The sequence below is a fragment of the Xyrauchen texanus genome, chromosome 36 (genome assembly GCF_025860055.1).
Source record: "Xyrauchen texanus isolate HMW12.3.18 chromosome 36, RBS_HiC_50CHRs, whole genome shotgun sequence".
Lineage (NCBI taxonomy): Eukaryota > Metazoa > Chordata > Actinopteri > Cypriniformes > Catostomidae > Xyrauchen > Xyrauchen texanus.
Window position 1 is genome coordinate 22,519,803 of NC_068311.1, and position 18,689 is coordinate 22,538,491.

Sequence of the window (18,689 nt, forward strand, 5' to 3'; positions counted from 1 at the left end):
ATGAATGCATAAAGATCCGATAACTGACATCTTTTATAATTTGGAACATTAAATGCACTTGAGTTTTCTTGACCATAACTATGAGAGCTAGTATTTCTCCAGATGCATAAGCACTAAGCAGTATTATGAAAGTACTTTGCTGCCCACTAGAGTTATTTTAGAGTCATCACAAAACTATTTGACTGAGCCTACATGCTTTATTTTATTGCTATTTGGGCATTATGGTTAACAGCCAAGGGTCATCATAAATAAAATCAACAGTATTTACTGTTATTATCCTAAAGGTGATTTTGAACACAATTGTGTATGAACAGGGTTGGGCTGTAACGGAATTAGAGCTGTCAGAACTAAGACGTCATGATTGCTGTAACAAAGCAGATAGCCACAGTCTACCAGCAGATACATTTTGCAGTGGATGATAGTTTAAGTGATTTAATGCCCATTGCAATGAAAATGCAGCCTATGGGGAAAATAGTTCTTTCAATTAGTCAAACTCCCACTTAGACTTTGGGAAATTGCTTCTGACTCTTTACGTAATCCCTGTTGTGGCTCTGTGGGAGTCATGTCATCTGTTGCAGTACCCTACACTTCTATTTTATTCTTGGTATGTATGTAATGTATATTTCCAATTGGCACATTAAATCTGAAGATATAAATAACCCTATTAAGACAATTGCTTTTGTGAACCATCATATGTGCCATATGTCACATCAAGACGTTTGCACAGTACTGTATCTTGAAAATGTTTAAGTTATTGTAGTTGGTAGCTTGAAGACTGTTGTTTAAGGACTTTAAAACTCTTGGTAGGGTCAGCAGAAGAACCAGGGGTGGTCATTTGTTAAAATAATTTGCTTAAATTATATCAAGTTTTACACATCTGCCATCAAATTCAAAAGCATTGCATTAAAATCATTTCTACCAACAAATAATAAATGTTTCCAGAAATCTGCTATTTCATATGGTGATTTGACATAATATGAGCAAGCAAAGAGGATGGGTACGGGATCAAGGACCCTTCCAAAATAAATCCCTAAATCCATTCTTAAATATTACAAAACAATTTAGCTTAGTGTTGTACAAACTGTTGATGCGCATTCACCTTGGGATATTCGTGATAAAATGTGTGTAGTGCCATTTGTTAAATTCTGCCCTAAAAAAACGTTTAACCATTATAGTGTAAACAAAAGACCTTACCAATGTCACTGAGAATAGGTGCATTTTGTTGCTTTGCTCTGGCACATGTGCAGGGTTTCATGTCCCATTCAGGTCCGTGTGCCCCGCTTCTGTCTCCATCAGCATCAAAGCCTGGAGCTTTACCCTCTAAACACTCAGAGATCTCCATCTCTGAGATGAAGCTCTCTAAACCGTTCAATGAGAAGCCATTAAAAACCTGAAAACAAACAACAGCAAAAAACAAGTCAAGCATTTTCCCAGGGTTGCTAAACAGTAGGCTGATTTTGAGAGGATAACCCAAAATTGTAAAATGCGTGAAAAGATTATTTGGGCTAATGGTGTAAGCATGAGCCCTGTCAAACAACTTGCATTGAAAAATACTCAGTAAATGATGATTGCTACTTACAGTGCTGCTTTCATCAAAGCAGTAAACCACTTTGGGTCTCAATTCAGACACATTAAGAGCAGGTGCAATTTTACTAGAGAATCTCATTTTAGACCTTGAAACAATAAACCAGAAAGAGGTGTCAGTAAAGTAAAAAAGCTGGTGGAAGAATGACTTATACATTCAGATACATTCAGAAACAAATCAACAAGGTTCAAAGCACTCTGTTGCCATACTTTGATTTTTTGTCCATGGAGAATTTCCCATCAGGCTCTGCATCTATGTCATCAGTAGGGCTCTGTGGCTCTGAACGAGGGAAGGCTGTTTTCAGAGTGTCTACTATGGCGTTCACCACAATCTGTCAGGACACATATCACAATCAGTTAACTAATTAAAAGACACTTTCATGCCAAGTGTTCAACTACACACCATCAGGATTTTAAAAATACCTTATCTATGCGTGAAACGATGAAAGGTTTCTTGACAAAGGCAATTCTCGCATCAGTGTTTAGAGCAAGAAATTCTTGCATTTCTTCACTGTTGGCTGTTTCAGGATTGGCACAAAGTTGCTGTAGTAAAAAAGGAGGATTCAGTGATCATTTAAAAGACGTTGTGTGGGATTAAACATATTTAGTACAGGGTATCTATACAGAACAAAATATAATTCGACTGATTTAAGTCTCACAAACTTATATATATACATACACACACACACACACACACACAGGTGCTGGTCATATAATTAGAATATCATCAAAAAGTTGATTTATTTCAGTAATTCCATTCAAAAAGTGAAACTTGGATAATGTATACATTTATTCCACACAGACTGATATATTTCAAGTGTTCATTCCTTTTAATTGATGATTATAACTGACAACTAATGAAAAACCCCAAAATCAGTATCTCAGAAAATTTGAATATTGTGAAAAGGTTCAATATTGAAGACACCGGGTGCCACACTCTAATCAGCTAATTAACTCAAAACAATGTGTTAAAAAAAAAATGGGGAAGACTGCTGACTTGACAGCTGTCCAAAAGATGACCATTGACACCTTGCACAAGGAGGGCAAGACACAAAAGGTCATTGCTAAAGAGGCTGGCTGTTCACAGAGCTCTGTGTCCAAGCACATTAATAGAGAGGCGAAGGGAAGGAAAAGATGTGGTAGAAAAAAAGTGTACAAGCAATAGGGATAACCGCACCCTGGAGAGGATTGTGAAACAAAACCCATTCAAAAATGTGGGGGAGATTCACAAAGAGTGGACTGCAGCTGGAGTCAGTGCTTCAAGAACCACCACGCACAGACGTATGCAAGACATGGGTTTCAGCTGTTGCATTCCTTGTGTCAAGCCACTCTTGAACAAGACACAGCGTCAGAACACAAAAAGGACTGGACTGCTGCTGAGTGGTCCAAAGTTATGTTCTCTGATGAAAGTAAATTTTGCATTTCCTTTGGAAATCAAGGTCCCAGAGTCTGGAGGAAGAGAGGAGAGGCACAGAATCCACGTTGCTTGAAGTCCAGTGTAAAGTTTCCACAGTCAGTGATGATTTGGGGTGCCATGTCATCTGCTGGTGTTGGTCCACTGTGTTTTCTGAGGTCCAAGGTCAACGCAGCCGTCTACCAGGAAGTTTTAGAGCACTTCATGCTTCCTGCTGCTGACCAACTTTATGGAGATGCAGATTTCATTTTCCAACAGGAATTGGCACCTGCACACAGTGCCAAAGCTACCAGTACCTGGTTTAAGGAGCATGGTATCCCTGTTCTTAATTGGCCAGCAAACTCGCCTGACCTTAACCCTATAGAAACTCTATGGGGTATTGTGAAGACGAAGATGCGATACGCCAGACCCAACAATGCAGAAGAGCTGAAGGCCACTATCAGAGCAACCTGGGCTCTCATAACACCCGAGCAGTGCCACAGACTGATCGACTCCATGCCACGCCGCATTGCTGCAGTAATTCAGGCAAAAGGAGCCCCAACTAAGTATTGAGTGCTGTACATGCTCATACTTTTCATGTTCATACTATTCAGTTGGCCAATATTTCTAAAAATCCTTTTTTTGTATTTGTCTTAAGTAATATTCTGATACTGATAATAAGAGATACTGAATTTGGGATTTTCATTAGTTGTCAGTTTTAATCATCACAATTAAATGAAATAAACATTTGAAATATATCAGTCTGTGTGTAATGAATGAATATAATATCCAAGTTTCACTTTTTGAATGGAATTACTGAAATAAATCAACTTTTTGATGATATTATAATTACATGACCAGCACCTGTATATACACATACACATAGTGATGTTAAAAATTATTTGCCCCTTAATGATTTCTTCTATTTTTGTGTATTTTTCAATTTTTGACAATTCTTTTCAAATGAGATACAACATAAAACAAAAGGCAAACTAAGCAAACACAAAATATAGTTTTCAAATATAGATATATATACAGTGAGGAAAATAAGTATTTGAACACCCTGCTATTTTGCAAGTTCTCCCACTTGGAAATCATGGAGGGGTCTGAAATTGTCATCGTAGGTGCATGTCCACTGTGAGAGACATAATCTAAAAAAACAAATCCAGAAATCACAATGTATGATTTTTTAACTATTTATTTGTATGATACAGCTGCAAATAAGTATTTGAACACCTGTCTATCAGCTAGAATTCTGACCCTCAAAGACCTGTTAGTCTGCCTTTAAAATGTCCACCTCCACTCCATTTATTATCCTAAATTAGTTGCACCTGTTTGAGGTTGTTAGCTGCATAAAGACACCTGTCCACCCCATACAATCAGTAAGAATCCAACTACTAACATGGCCAAGACCAAAGAGCTGTCCAAAGACACTAGAGACAAAATTGTACACCTCCACAAGGCTGGAAAGGGCTACGGGGAAATTGCCAAGCAGCTTGGTGAAAAAAGGTCCACTGTTGGAGCAATCATTAGAAAATGAAAGAAGCTAAACATGACTGTCAATATCCCTCGGACTGGGGCTCCATGCAAGATCTCACCTCGTGGGGTCTCAATGATCCTAAGAAAGGTGAGAAATCAGCCCAGAACTACACGGGAGGAGCTGGTCAATGACCTGAAAAGAGCTGGGACCACCGTTTCCAAGGTTACTGTTGGTAATACACTAAGACGTCATGGTTTGAAATCATGCATGGCACGGAAGGTTCCCCTGTTTAAACCAGCACATGTCAAGGCCCATCTTAAGTTTGCCAATGACCATTTGGATGATCCAGAGGAGTCATGGGAGAAAGTCATGTGGTCAGATGAGACCAAAATATAACATTTTGGTCATAATTCCACTAACCGTGTTTGGAGGAAGAAGAATGATGAGTACCATCCCAAGAACACCATCCCTACTGTGAAGCATGGGGGTGGTAGCATCATGCTTTGGGGGGGTTTTTCTGCACATGGGACAGGGCGACTGCACTGTATTAAGGAGAGGATGACCGGGGCCATGTATTGCGAGATTTTGGGGAACAACCTCCTTCCCTCAGTTAGAGCACTGAAGATGGGTCGAGGCTGGGTCTTCCAACATGACAATGACCCGAAGCAGACAGCCAGGATAACCAAGAAGTGGCTCTGTAAGAAGCATATCAAGGTTCTGGCGTGGCCTAGCCAGTCTCCAGACCTAAACCCAATAGAGAATCTTTGGAGGGAGCTCAAACTCAGTGTTTCTCAGCGACAGCCCAGAAACCTGACTGATCTAGAGAAGATCTGTGTGGAGGAGTGGGCCAAAATCCCTCCTGCAGTGTGTGCAAACCTGGTGAAAAACTACAGGAAACGTTTGACCTCTGTAATTGCAAACAAAGGCTACTGTACCAAATATTAACATTGATTTTCTCAAGTGTTCAAATACTTATTTGCAGCTGTATCATACAAATAAATAGTTAAAAAATCATACATTGTGATTTCTGGATTTTTTTTTTAGATTATGTCTCTCACAGTGGACATGCACCTACGATGACAATTTCGGACCCCTCCATGATTTCTAAGTGGGAGAACTTGCAAAATAGCAGGGTGTTCAAATACTTATTTTCCTCACTGTATATAGATTTTATATATATATATATATATATATATATATATATATATATATATATTTTTTTTTTTTTTTTTTTATTGAATTAAAGTTATCCAACAACTATATCACCCATGTGAAAAATGAACTGCCCTATTAAACTTAATAGCTGGTTGTGCCACCTTTAGCCTCAACAACTGCCACCAAACGCTTCCGATAACTGGTGATCAGTCTTTCACAACACTGTGGTGGAGTTTTGGCCCACTCTTCTTTACAAGATCTGCTTTAGTTCAGCTACAATGGAGGGTATTCAAGCATGAACTGCCCATTTAAGGTCCTGCCACAGCATGTCAATCGGGTTCAAGTCAGGACTTTGACTAGGCCACTTTTGAACAATTCAGAGGTGGACTTACTCTTATGCTTTGGATCATTGTCTTGCTGCATAATCCATATATGTATACACACACAGGTTAATTTCCATCATAAATGACTTAAGTGTGCTTTAGGTTTAGTGTGCTCCAATAATTCAGGGAGCGAATCATTACACTTATTCAAACTTGAGCTGGGCAATATGGCAGCAAAAATGCTCAATATTTTTTAGCTTATTGACGATATTCAATATATATCTCGATAATTATGTATTTGTTCTGAAATGGCATTGAAAATCTTTGTTTTTTAATGAGAACCATAATTTCAACCAAACAGACATTGTATCCAAGTAGATTGTTTAATGCATGAAATAAAAAAAAATAATAATTAAGGCATGTTTTTCACTAAATTAATACAAGGAAGAACAATATTTAATTATTTTCATTTAGATGCACCTATACAATGATACAATATTTACAAACATATATTTTTACTAAAACATTTTGGTGTGCAAACCTACAAGTTCATTCATTTTTTGGAGCCCATTTGAATTTAATTATGATACAATATAACACCTAATTATTAGCATTATGAGGATTATATTTGTTCTTTAAAATAGTAATATATTTTTGTTGTATTTACTTAATCTGGAGCTTTTACATTGGCGGAAATCTGAAAGTCCTGTCATATTTACTTTTCCTTTACCTAGAACTTTTATTCTGGCGGAACACGGAAAGTGCAGTCTGTTTTTGACAGTTTGCAATGTTGCTCACTACAAATGTGGTAACACGCTGTCCCCTTCATCTTTTCTGTAATACCAGGTCCCATTTTTATAATTGTATAATGACTTGTAGCAGTTACAAATGTTCGTAATTGCTTGAATGTGTGAACATGCAGCTCTTTGCCTTCACAATGCACTCTGTGGCCGCTTAAAAGAGCGGATCATGATTCCCGCATGCGCAAACAGAACAGCGCCTCACCTGTTCACACAGAGCATGTACAGTATGCACTGAATTAATCACTGCTTTTTGTGGTTTAATAATCAAATATGCAAATACTGAGATTTCAATGTTATTTAATCATTTTGCAGCCCTGAAGGATCCTACAATTAGTCTAATGATACTCTTTAAGAAACGTAGTGGCCAAGATATTGTTTAATTTTATATCACCAGCAAAATCATTGTGATAAAATTTTTAATATTCTATGTATCCACATGCCATAATTCATGCATAATTCATGAGTTTAAAACTGATTTTTGAGTCTGAACAAATCATTAAAAAGAACTGGCACAAAAGAGTCATAAATTAGACTACAAGGTTCATTCTGTATGCTTGTCATTGCGTGTAACCAGTTAACATAAAATTATTATAATTCTATAATTACATTTCAGCTACATTCTTTTGCCACTACACTGTAGATTCGGCAGTGGTGCAGTAAACACTGGGTGATAGAGGTCAACACATCTATAACTGCGTTATGGCAAGTCAGGTTTATGTCATTTAATTATATTAAAAGAGAAATTAAAAGAACTTACTCTAAGGAATGTTTCCAAAAGACTTTTCCTGGCTTCGACTTTGTCACTGTCCATGTTTCCAAATGGAAGCTCAGGAAAGATTTTCTTTGGTCCTTTCACATCTACATTAAACAGCACAAGAGAACCCATGAAAACATTGTTGTACAAAGCTGTAGTGCTACTATTAGTATTAATGTGCTCTGCTCACTTTTCAGAATTTTGCGTAATTCAGGTTTCTCCTCCAAACGGGTCTGAAGGTTGAGGAATTCACTGTATCGTCGGTTAACAGTGTGATAGGCCAACGGCTGCAAAGTCCCTGGATTCTCAGTGTCCACAGCTGTCTCATACTATACATCAAAGAAGTCCATCATCATCCATCCAATTATAAAGCTGTAAAATATCATTTGCTGAGAGAACTAATTATATTAATACATTGGCCCCAAAAAGCAGGCATGTACCAAAATTTGGCCACTGAAAATGTCTACTGAAAAAGAAAAAAGGCAGAACATTTTACAGAAATTGTTACTTTAAAATCTGATAACAGAAACACTAACATTGTGAAAAAGCTATTTTTATGCTGCGCATAATAATAATTCCTTACATTTACATAGCACTTTTCTAGGCACTCAATGTGCTTTTACATAGTATAGGGGGAATCTCCTCAACCACCAGCAGTATGCAGCAGCCATAGGGCGCCAGAATGCCCACCACACACTAGCTATTGGTGGAGAGGAGAGTAGAATGATGTAGCCTATTCAGGGATGGGGAGCCTATTCATTAGAAGGCCATGATAGATAAGGGTCAATGGGGAATTTTGGCCAAGACACCGGGGATATACCCCTACTCTTTACAAGAGGTTTTAAGGGATTTTTAATGACTACAGAGTCAGAATTTGTGACATTTTAGGCATGAAAGGTGTGCTTGTACTAACTTTATTTAAAATAAATACCACTTGGTTTAGTGTTTTCTTTTTTTTACACCACAATTACATTTATACATTTTTATATGTCCAAACTGTGGCCAGATTACCTAAATAAATATACACATGGATTATTGCCTGGTCAAAAACTAGAGATGTGCAAAACTACCAATTTTCATAATTGACTAGTCGGTCAGTGGTTTGAACCACTGGTCAGTGTTAAGGACAATAATGTATAAATAGGCTCTGTTATGTCGCGTGACTCTGATCAGATGTGTTTCAGAAGGATACAAGGCAGTAGCGAATTCTCAGGGCCAGCAAAGCCTTCTCTGCTGGCCTAACATGCCAAATAAATACATATTTTTCATCCTTTCATTCTCAATCACATTTTTGCTTATGTATATTTAATCGATTTCCACTCTTAATTAATCTACAAACAAAAAGAGAAAAGAGTTTATCCAGTCAGAATTTATTCCTTGATGCTTGCAAGCAAAATGTGACAACTGTTTCATAAATCACATGCTCGAAGCAGTGCGTTAGTCTGAGCTCCATCCTCCTCAGGCCTTCAGAATTTCCACAGAATCCCTCAACAGTGCAAATGAATGAGCAACTAATGTCAGATTGTCAGATTCATCAGCCAATCAGATTGATTTATATGTTCTTGGTGGGTGTGATCTTTAGGCTTTCTAGCTGGCTTGGAGTGACACAATCGCGCTTTAATGGCACTTTTCCACTGCACGTTACGGTTCAACTCGCCTTAACTCTACTCGCTTTACTTTTCCGAGCATGCATTTCCACTGCAGTTCAGTGCCGCAACAACGTGGGTGGGATTATAGGCTGATCGTCATTGTTGCGCCACCTCTACTGCAGTGACATCATCTTAAACATGACAAAACAATAAAGTGTAATGGTTAAATTGGCCTGATTGTTTTAGAAGCAATCTTCCAGTAGCTGGTCAACTAAATAAAGTGAAGCTTTCAAGCAGAATATAGAGTTAACATACCATCCTCTATTATGGACTCCAGCAGTGGCTGAGTCCAGGGCACTCTCCCTCTCATTGTCAGCCGGCTTAGATAGCGTCCATTTGGTCAAAATACTACCACTTTTCCTTGATGGTTCTGTAGTCACTTTTAAGTTTTTTTACTTTTCCCTACACTGTTGGTAACCGTGGTAACCGTGTGCGTCCAACAGCTGATAAACTTTATGAGAGAATTTTTAGTTTTGCGTCGTTTCTTTCTTCGCTAACGAATGGACCATCTACACCTCGTTTATTGACCACGGCATGGTTTTGCACACAGCCATTTCTTTTTTCACAATTTGAAAGGCGTGTGAACCAATGATACTGTTATCGCTGTTGCTAACTTTAAAACTAGCGGGTTGATGTCCTGTGTTGGAAATTCAGTGACACTGGTAGTGACGATTCTCCATGACCAATCAGTGATCTGCAGGATTTTGACGTCACATTTAGTATCGGCTCGGCTCCCTTGGAAGCTCGACCGAGATGGTACCTGATACTTTTTTTAGTACCAGGTACTATCCACAGTGGAAAACCCCAAAAAAGCAAGCAGAGTCGAGTTTGAGTCGAATAGAGTCGAGTTTGAGTCGAGTTGTACCATGCAGTGAAAAGCCCCATTAGTGATGTACGTAATTTGAAAGCGAAGAGTGCGAGATCTTGCTGACGTGCTTAAGTAATATCGATAAATGAGTTTGTTTCCACATTACATGATATTAAAGCTTGCCTGCAGAAACAGGGTGTATAAAACATTATAATCTCTTTTGATAATCGTACACCTGAAGCACAAATGCTAGCGCTGCAGCATTGTTTATCAGTTGGGTTGCTAGGAGACATCTCTAATGAGAGTCAAACCCCTGATAAGCTAACGGGAGCATTGCAGTTTCGAATATCGGGGAATTGAATGCATTTATGGTCGGAGATATCTAGTAGGAATATCCCACATCCAATTAAATGAATGCAGCATAACCGTGTACCCTGCCGAAACGAAATTTATAGCAAGCAACATTTAATTCAAATATTATTAGATAGATTTCCAGGTATTATAGACCTCCTTGGTAGATTCATATGAAAATTATGATTTTTGAATATCTGTTTAGGAGACGTTCATTTCACAAAAGTCATGCTGCAGTTAAAATTAGGCTTGCTTGAGCATTAAGTGTCATTTCAAGTTCTGGCTTTCGTGCGTGGACGTGTTTTAAAATTTCAGTTGGTATTATTAATTAGCTGCCACATAATGTATGATAGCCATAGCGTCTGATTTTGGGCTGATAGTCGGCCAAAGGTTAGTTGATGAGAAGAGTAATGGTCGAGCAAGTTTCGATTGGTTGGTTGGTCGCAGAAAAAACTCCACAGGAAAACGATGAACACCAGTATTAGCGCTGGTTGTACGCTAGGTGGTACTATGGGGTAATTTTCATTAAGCAGGGTTAGGGTTAAGCCTACACAACAAAGCAAGACACATCCAAATGAAACAAAAAAGCAAATAAAGTAATTAAGTGATAAAAGAATAACATATATATACACACCTTTACATTTACCATCAGGCAAGTATTCGTCTAAACATAATGGCGTAAAATTACTTAAATTAAGAAACATTTATAAATGTAAAAATAATAATTATAATGATGATAATAAATCTCTGAAATATAAATCATGGTTCGAGGTGTACGTGTTTTTGTATTATTTTATATTTTAATCACAGATGTTTTAGGCTGCAGAGTTGGTCACAATGAACTCTATCGAATTGATGTATGATGGAAGTTCATTTACAAGGTCCAAGACACTATCTACAGGCGTGGTGCATTTGGTGCACTTTAAAATAAAGTGAACTGAACTCAAAACACCTCCTGAGCTAAGATGTAATTTGCAGCACTCATAGGCGATACTGTTCTTGCAAAAAAAAAAATTAAATAAATATCTCAAGATAGAAACAAATAGTAAGAACCTTTTACATGCGCGTGTTCCACGAGACTGCACGCCTCCATATCAACGCGTAATACATGTGCACATACAGATTTTCTGTCATCTGTTCTTAATAATATAATATTGTGTTTCTTCAAGTGTGTATCTGTGTGTCTACGTGCAAATTATTTGTAATATTAATTTGACAATAATAGCCTAATAATATTAATAATAATTTAATACATGGGAAAACGAGCCAAAAATCGTCTTGACATCATCAAAGATATCAGCTATTGGCAATCACTCGGACCATCGTCAATTTCTGAGATCATCGTCTGTTGGCACAATCCTAATGTGCATTTCTCTCTATAAATTCACAAAATGTTGAGACAGTATCCTTCATGGTTTTTCCAACACATTCAGAATCATTACCGCTTTTGCCGGTGTCGCTGCGGCTTGCTTCATGCGTGCGCATATAAAATCTAAACTTTAAAGGCTCATTATTATGGTTTAGTATTTCTCTGTAATGTAGAACAGTGTTAGCAATGCTACTTATAACATTCTCAGCCCTGGAACTCAAACCATTTTCTGATGCCCCCCAACATATATATATATTTAAGTAATTAAATTAATATAATAAATGTGCGACTAGTGGCTTAAATGAACTCCTACTAGTTGACTAGGAAAATCTTTGGTTGGGGGCAGCCCTAGTCTTATTCATTGTGAAACTGTGTTGTCTTACTGCCATGAATAGCACTGAAGGCCTAGACATAAAATGCATGGCCCGCGGCTGATATACGGACACTTAGCGCAGCATTCCACATGGTAACTAATGGATATTCAACTAGTTAAAAGGCTAAACAACTAAAACATCTTATTGCACAAACTATCAATGTAAAAAAGTAAGAAATAAGAAAGGCTTCAATACAGAGTGCCACAAAACCGCTTATGTGCATCCTGAATGCAGAATGACGCGCTGCAATGTAAACAGAGAGCTTGGGAGCCTCAGGGCGATACTCGCTGCGCATTCGAAAGCGCAGAACTACTAGATAATATTGTGGGTACATATCTAGTTCATGACATCAAGCATTTTAACCTTTCTAACTGCAATTTTATTCTAACTGCAATTTTTATCAGGATCAGCAAAAGACTTCAATCTCTCCACATCACCTTACAAATACAGCAACATTACACACAGAACAGGATTTAACGTCCGACAGTGATTGTCTTGAAATGTATTATTGATGCAGAGCTTTGATGGCTGAAACAGCAGCAGTTCATAAATGGACTAAATTTAAAGCATTAAAGAGAAGAAACTTCTTGCAAACGGTTTTACTGGTTACTATTAATCACTTCTAAGCACAGCAAGCTATAATCACGCAAAAACATTCTCAAAGAATAATTTGAGAGCTACATCTCCCTTTAAAACCACCACCACTAAAATTATTAATGTTAGTAGTCGACCCCACTAATCAAATACTCACTTGATTGGATGACTAGACGATTTGTCGACCACCTAAGCACATCCCTATCAAAAGCAGAAAGAAAATTCACCTTTACAGTGTAGAGAGTGTAGGGATGCGACCCTGTGCCTCTGTGTTCTTTGGCAGTGATGGTGCCGGTGATTCGAAGATTCTGGATAATAACTGGACCCTCTGGGCTGCTGAGTGGCTCAAAGGTAAAAGTTGCCAGGGATGTCGTCCCAGCAGCCGGTGACGAGGCCAGCAGGGGTGCAGTAAAAGCCAACTCACTGAGATTATCCATGCCAGCCTGATCAGCAATCGCCCCCACTTTATCTGCACTCAAATTACTCTTGTCCAACGGCTGGAAAGTGCAAAAGCTTGATGACTCTTCCTCTGTCACACCGGTGGAATGAAATGACAACTCCTGATGGTCTGAGACCAGAACCTTGGGGCACTCCTTCTCTATCGAATTGGTGTATGATGGAAGTTCATTTACAAGGTCCAAGACACTATCTATCGGCGTGGTGCTTTTGGTGAGTCTTTCTGAAAGTGTCTCCTCTGTGCCAATCAGAACCAGTGATTCTAGAGAACTCCTTTTAAAGTCTGTCAAAGGGGAGTCTAAATCGGAGTCTGTTTCTTGATAAAATGGATTGGGCTTGCCAAGTCTGAGGTAATCCCTTGGGGCGAAACCCGATGGAAATGGTTTTGTTGGCCGTTGTTCGTCTTCCTCCAGATTATGAGGAGAATAAAGTTCAGTGGAGTCGATGACATCATAGGCTGCCAGTTCTGGTGTTGGGGCCTCTATTACTGCAGGGGTCTCAGGAATGACTTTCAAGGTCAAGAAACGAGGAATCTCAGGTTCTTGATGTGCATTTTCTTGATTTGACACAACTTGTGGTGGAGGCTGAAATTCTACAGTTTCTGGTTCTGGGGTTGCTTCGCTGGATTTGGTAAAGAAACTTACAATCAACATGTTTAACCAGTCTGGGTCAGACAATTTTGCAATTAAAGGCAGAATAACGTTGCATGTTATAAGTTCACCCACCACAAATCTACCCGTTCTGGTTTCTAAATGTGGAGGAGGCACAAGAACATGCAAAAGAAGATCCACAATGGCCCTTGTGTAATTAACCTCAACAGCAGAGCTCTGAAGAGCAGGATGAGGAACGCAGAAATTGCTGTAGGCCTCCCAGAGCATGGTTTCACTACTGCAATCACCACCTGCCCCAACTTTATTTCCATCCACGATTTCCTTGGCATTCATGTAGCACTGAAGGTGGCATCCAGATAGATCCAACACCTTCTGCATTAAAGATTTCCTATCTAACCTTTCTGCCCGAGCCTTCAGCTCCATCGCCATGGAGATCATGGCATTGTGCACCTCGTCCTCAAACTCTTGTTCTCTGGACACAGTTAAATACCACGAGGAGACAAAGTCTCGTATGATCTTGCCGACTGTATTCTGGATTTCATCTTCCAGTTGTTGCTCACTCTCAGCGCTAGACGTGATCTCCTCTAGTTTGACAAACCTCTCCAGATGGATGACATTGTCAGAGTCCAGGAAAGCCTGAGATCCGAGCCATCCACCTAAGACCACTAAGAGGCTTGTGAAGACACAGAGAAGCCATATATTGACCAGTAAGTGGAAGAGGACCATCCAGGCCAACAGCACCCCAAAGCCAAGCAGCCTTCTCTGAACCAAATATTCAGACAAGCACCAAGGGCTTGTGTTTAGATGCTCAGGTTGAGACATGGCAGATGTTTATATGCTCCTGTAATGGCAAATGCAGAGACAGTTAAATTTCAATATTTATATTGTTTTCAGTCATGTTTATCATCACTATAATAAAACTGTGGCAACTTAGTCATCAAAAGTAGTTTTCAAATATACCAAAATTCTGCATGGTTTTTTTTTTTTACACTGTTTAAAGTGTATCCAAATTCATGAATTACGGTTTCATATTAACTAGCATTTTGGTAGAAACTATGGCTACCACAGCAAATATTTCTACGGGTTATATATAGATAAGCAGTGAACTAAACAACACTGATATAGACTCATTGAGCACTTTATTAGGAACACCTGTACACCTACTTATTCATACGATTATCTAATCAGCCAATCGTGAGGCATAAAATCATGCAGATATGGGTCAGGAGCTTCAGTTAATGTTCACAATGTTTAGGCATCATAATGGGGGGAAAATGTGATCTCAGATAGAAATAACTTGTTGATATGGTCAACGGAGAATTGCCAGACTGGTTTGAGATGGCAGAAAGGCTAAAGTAACTCAGATAACCACTCTGAACATTCATAGTGAGCAGAATAGCATCTCAGCAGGGTTTGTACAGATGCTTCAAAGTTAAATTCAAGGACTTTTCAAGCACATTTTTTGTTATTTTCAAGGACTATGCTCGAGATGTCATTAAAAAAATGTAGTTATTTGTTCATTTTAAATAAAAATATTTTATTCATTCAGTTAATTTAGTTTTATAAAACCACTTATCTCAACATATCTCAATGTTTTTGTTTGAAAATATAACAGTTAAAATGCAAATTATTAACTTTTTAACATGCTGGGAAAAATCATTATATGCATATTTAAGCAGCCCCTGAACTTTGATATTAAAAATTATATTCCAAAACTTCTTTTTAAAGAAATAACACCAATCCCATGAAATCAAGTGGCAAACATTATTTTTAAATTAATTAAATAATTAATAATAATTTAGTTTAGCTTTTTTGCACACTTGTTCGGGCCCTGACTAATACTAATACTAATACTTGTATTAAAAATAAGTACAAAATAAACAAATAAATAACTTTAAATGTCATGGAAGTGGTGTATTAGATGAAGGGGACAAATATTTTTTTCAGGCAGTTGACAATTTCAAATATATTTTCTAAAAATGTGAAAACAGAGTCAAGCCATTTAATAACTTCAAGCACCCTGTCTCAGAAAGCACAACATGCTGAACCTTGAGGTTGATCTGCTACAACCGCAGACCACGTCAGGCACTTTATTAGGACCATTGTGTTCCTAATAAAGTCAGTGACTGTATACAGAACTGGATTGCTGTCACAACAATAAAATACCAGCAGGAGGTGAAGCCACTGGAAGTGTTCAAGTAGCCATATTGGTTTTCCCCAGCTGTCAAAGAGCCTCAATCACTGCCTCCGACCACTTGCCCTATAATGCTTTACAGGTAGATTTCAAATATACAAGTGGTGGTTGAATGAATAATGTTTACTCTTTGAAATGAGATGATTTCCTGTTAGGTCAATAGGCACACTGGAATGTTTAGGCATCAAAATATGACGACACCAATCAGTTGAATTGGACACGCCCCCTTTTCCCAAAACACCGTCCTCCATAGATTACCACCGTCCTCCAAAGTCTTCTCATTTCTCACAGTTGTAAAACACAATAGCAACCTCAGCTGACAACTATTTTGATTCTGAATATGGCATTAAACCTGAAAGATTCAAGTTGGTATAGATGCAAGCCGGAGATCTCAAAACGAGGGCGAAATATCAGAAAGAGGGCGTAGCTACTCAAAAAAGGGGCTGTACTAATTCCCAAAATAGGGCGTGGTTACTCTAAAAGGGGGCTGCTCCACCTCCAACAGGGGGCGTCACTTTCACTCACGGTTAAGGTTAGGGAAAGGGTTATGTTAGGTTCTCCCTCCCTATATCTTCTATGGCGATTGGAGTTCACGTCCCTTTCTGGAGCAATGTCTGAAGCCCTTCTCGAAAGATCCGCTTCAACTACTACACTAGAACGCGCAAAATGATTGACAGACAGAAAGTGCATCAAAGTCTTCTGGATTGGCTGATCACAGAATGTTTCAGTGGCCCGCGGTCACATTTTTATTTGCTGTTTACAGTCTAGTGCAAAAACCGTCGATATATCTCAGGAGTCAGGACACATATTTCAGGGACAAGAACAGTTTACCTGACGACTTAAAACGTATAGAGTTATTAAAAGTGAGGAAAAGCTTCGCCTTTAAGCTAATACCCTGAATGTAATTATTAAGGCCTATTTTATCATTAACATGTCTATGACGTTGTGTATGTGTATTGATGGATATCAAGCTGACATTTCGTGCTTATTAAATATGTGAAAACGACGGACATTATTGAATTCAAAATAACTTACCTTATAAACATAAATGTCGGACGACATGTGTAGAAATTAATTTGAAACCTGAAAAAGTCATGTTTAATCGCCGGAATTGGCTCCGATGGCCTCTTCCTCATGTTTTGACGGCTTCTTCCTCGTCATCTCTCCCCTCAGATGATGAACTACAATCAGCGTTCTGTCGCCCTCTAGAGGTTCCTCAAGTATTGTCAATTAAATACTGTTGCAACAAACCCTACTGATTTTATGGAACATCTCTGGAACAAGGTGTCGTTATAACAGGACAAATTTAACTTTAAATTTGTCAGCAGCTTCACCTCATAAGCAGGCCTAGAGGTAGGTAGGTAGGTAGGTGTATGCGTGTGTAGGACTCCATAGAGTAATCTGGAAATTTCCACAGAAATGGAATTCCATTCATATAATTTTACACAACCCCTTTATTAACTATTTTTATTTAATTTGATCATGCTTCCAACTTACAAAATGAGTGCAGTACTCACAGCTCTGTATAAAGGGAAATGTCACCCAAAAATAGAAATGTTTTTCATAATTTACTCACCCACATGACATCCCAGAATTTTATGAATTTCTTCTGCTGGACACAAAGACTTTTAGAAGAATATTTAAGATCTGTAGGTCCATACAATGCAAGTGACATTTTTTATGCTTTTTGAAGCTTCAAAGTTTTGGCCACCAAACAGACCTACAGTTCTGAAATACTCTTCTAAAAATCTTAATTTGTGTCCAGCAGAAGAAAGTCACACACATCTGGGATGGCATTAGGGTGAGAAGATAAAATACTTTCTATTTTTGAGTGAAGTATCCCATTAGTCCATTTGTACATGTTTAAATCTATTTTGCAGTATTCCACAGATTTTGCCCAAAAATCAGTCCAGAGAATGTGCAAAAAGTCAACAGATTCCATCTGGGCCTACTCATAAATTTAAAGCAAAAAGTGTTAAATTCAAATCCAAAGCTGTTATAACAATCAAAGCTGTCGTGTAGTCCTGCTACAAGTGATGTTCAACATCTGTTTTTACAGAGGCAGACAGTCATTTCCGTTATTCTGTAATTTTAAGGGAAATCCCAACAGATATGCAATTCACATTATTTGCAAATATTTAGTTGACACTGATGTTCACTCCATATTTTACTCCCACTAATGGAGTGTGCCTAACGGTAGAAATGTGAACAACAGAGATGTAAATAAATACACATTTTGTGTAACCTTCCAAGTTTGCACCTCAACAGATGTCGTGATTTTTTATGAAAATGATAAAAGAAACAACACTGCTGTTGCTGGAAAAAGTACACATTCTTAGTTGACTTGACGCGTCCAGGTAATTAAAGTGAATGCAGGACAAAGTCTAAATGACAGTGACCCAATTCACAAAAATAACCTAAATTCACTTTTTTTCTTCTCCTCACAGAACTCATTGTTCCAGCCAGCACAAGTTCTGCAATGCCATTTGGATCCTGTTCAGCTGCACAGTGACCTATCGTGCTGATGATTCTGATTGGATAAAGCAATTCGTTCATAATAGCAAGCCAATGTGAGGTAATGTTTGTTTACAAGCATCCCTTCGATAGTACCCTCCAAAACACAATAATTCAACTATTCCAGACTCCATTTAAATGACTTTGAGGTATACTGATTGAATACAAAAAGAGAGCCAATTTTCCATGCATTACATTAATCTGTGAAATCAGTATAGGAGTATTCAGTCATTTCTTATTTGTGAACCAGTTTGGCCGATTCATTGGAAAGAATCGA

General features: G+C 38.2%; 1 protein-coding gene across 1 annotated transcript in view; it reads right to left on the reverse strand.

Annotated features, from left to right (window-relative positions):
* LOC127629628 (sorting nexin-19-like) overlaps positions 1-17,160 on the reverse strand; it is a 52,195-nt gene extending 35,035 nt beyond the window's left edge. Inside the window, exons 1-8 of the mRNA XM_052106751.1 lie at positions 16,934-17,160; positions 12,865-14,545; positions 7,683-7,821; positions 7,496-7,596; positions 2,008-2,127; positions 1,795-1,916; positions 1,580-1,673; positions 1,195-1,390 (exon numbers count right to left, since the gene is read on the reverse strand). Of these exons, the coding sequence (XP_051962711.1) occupies positions 1,195-1,390; positions 1,580-1,673; positions 1,795-1,916; positions 2,008-2,127; positions 7,496-7,596; positions 7,683-7,821; positions 12,865-14,526 (2,434 nt within the window). The 5' untranslated portion in view covers positions 14,527-14,545; positions 16,934-17,160. The remainder of the gene's footprint in view (positions 1-1,194; positions 1,391-1,579; positions 1,674-1,794; positions 1,917-2,007; positions 2,128-7,495; positions 7,597-7,682; positions 7,822-12,864; positions 14,546-16,933) is intronic.
* Positions 17,161-18,689: the final 1,529 nt, after the last annotated feature.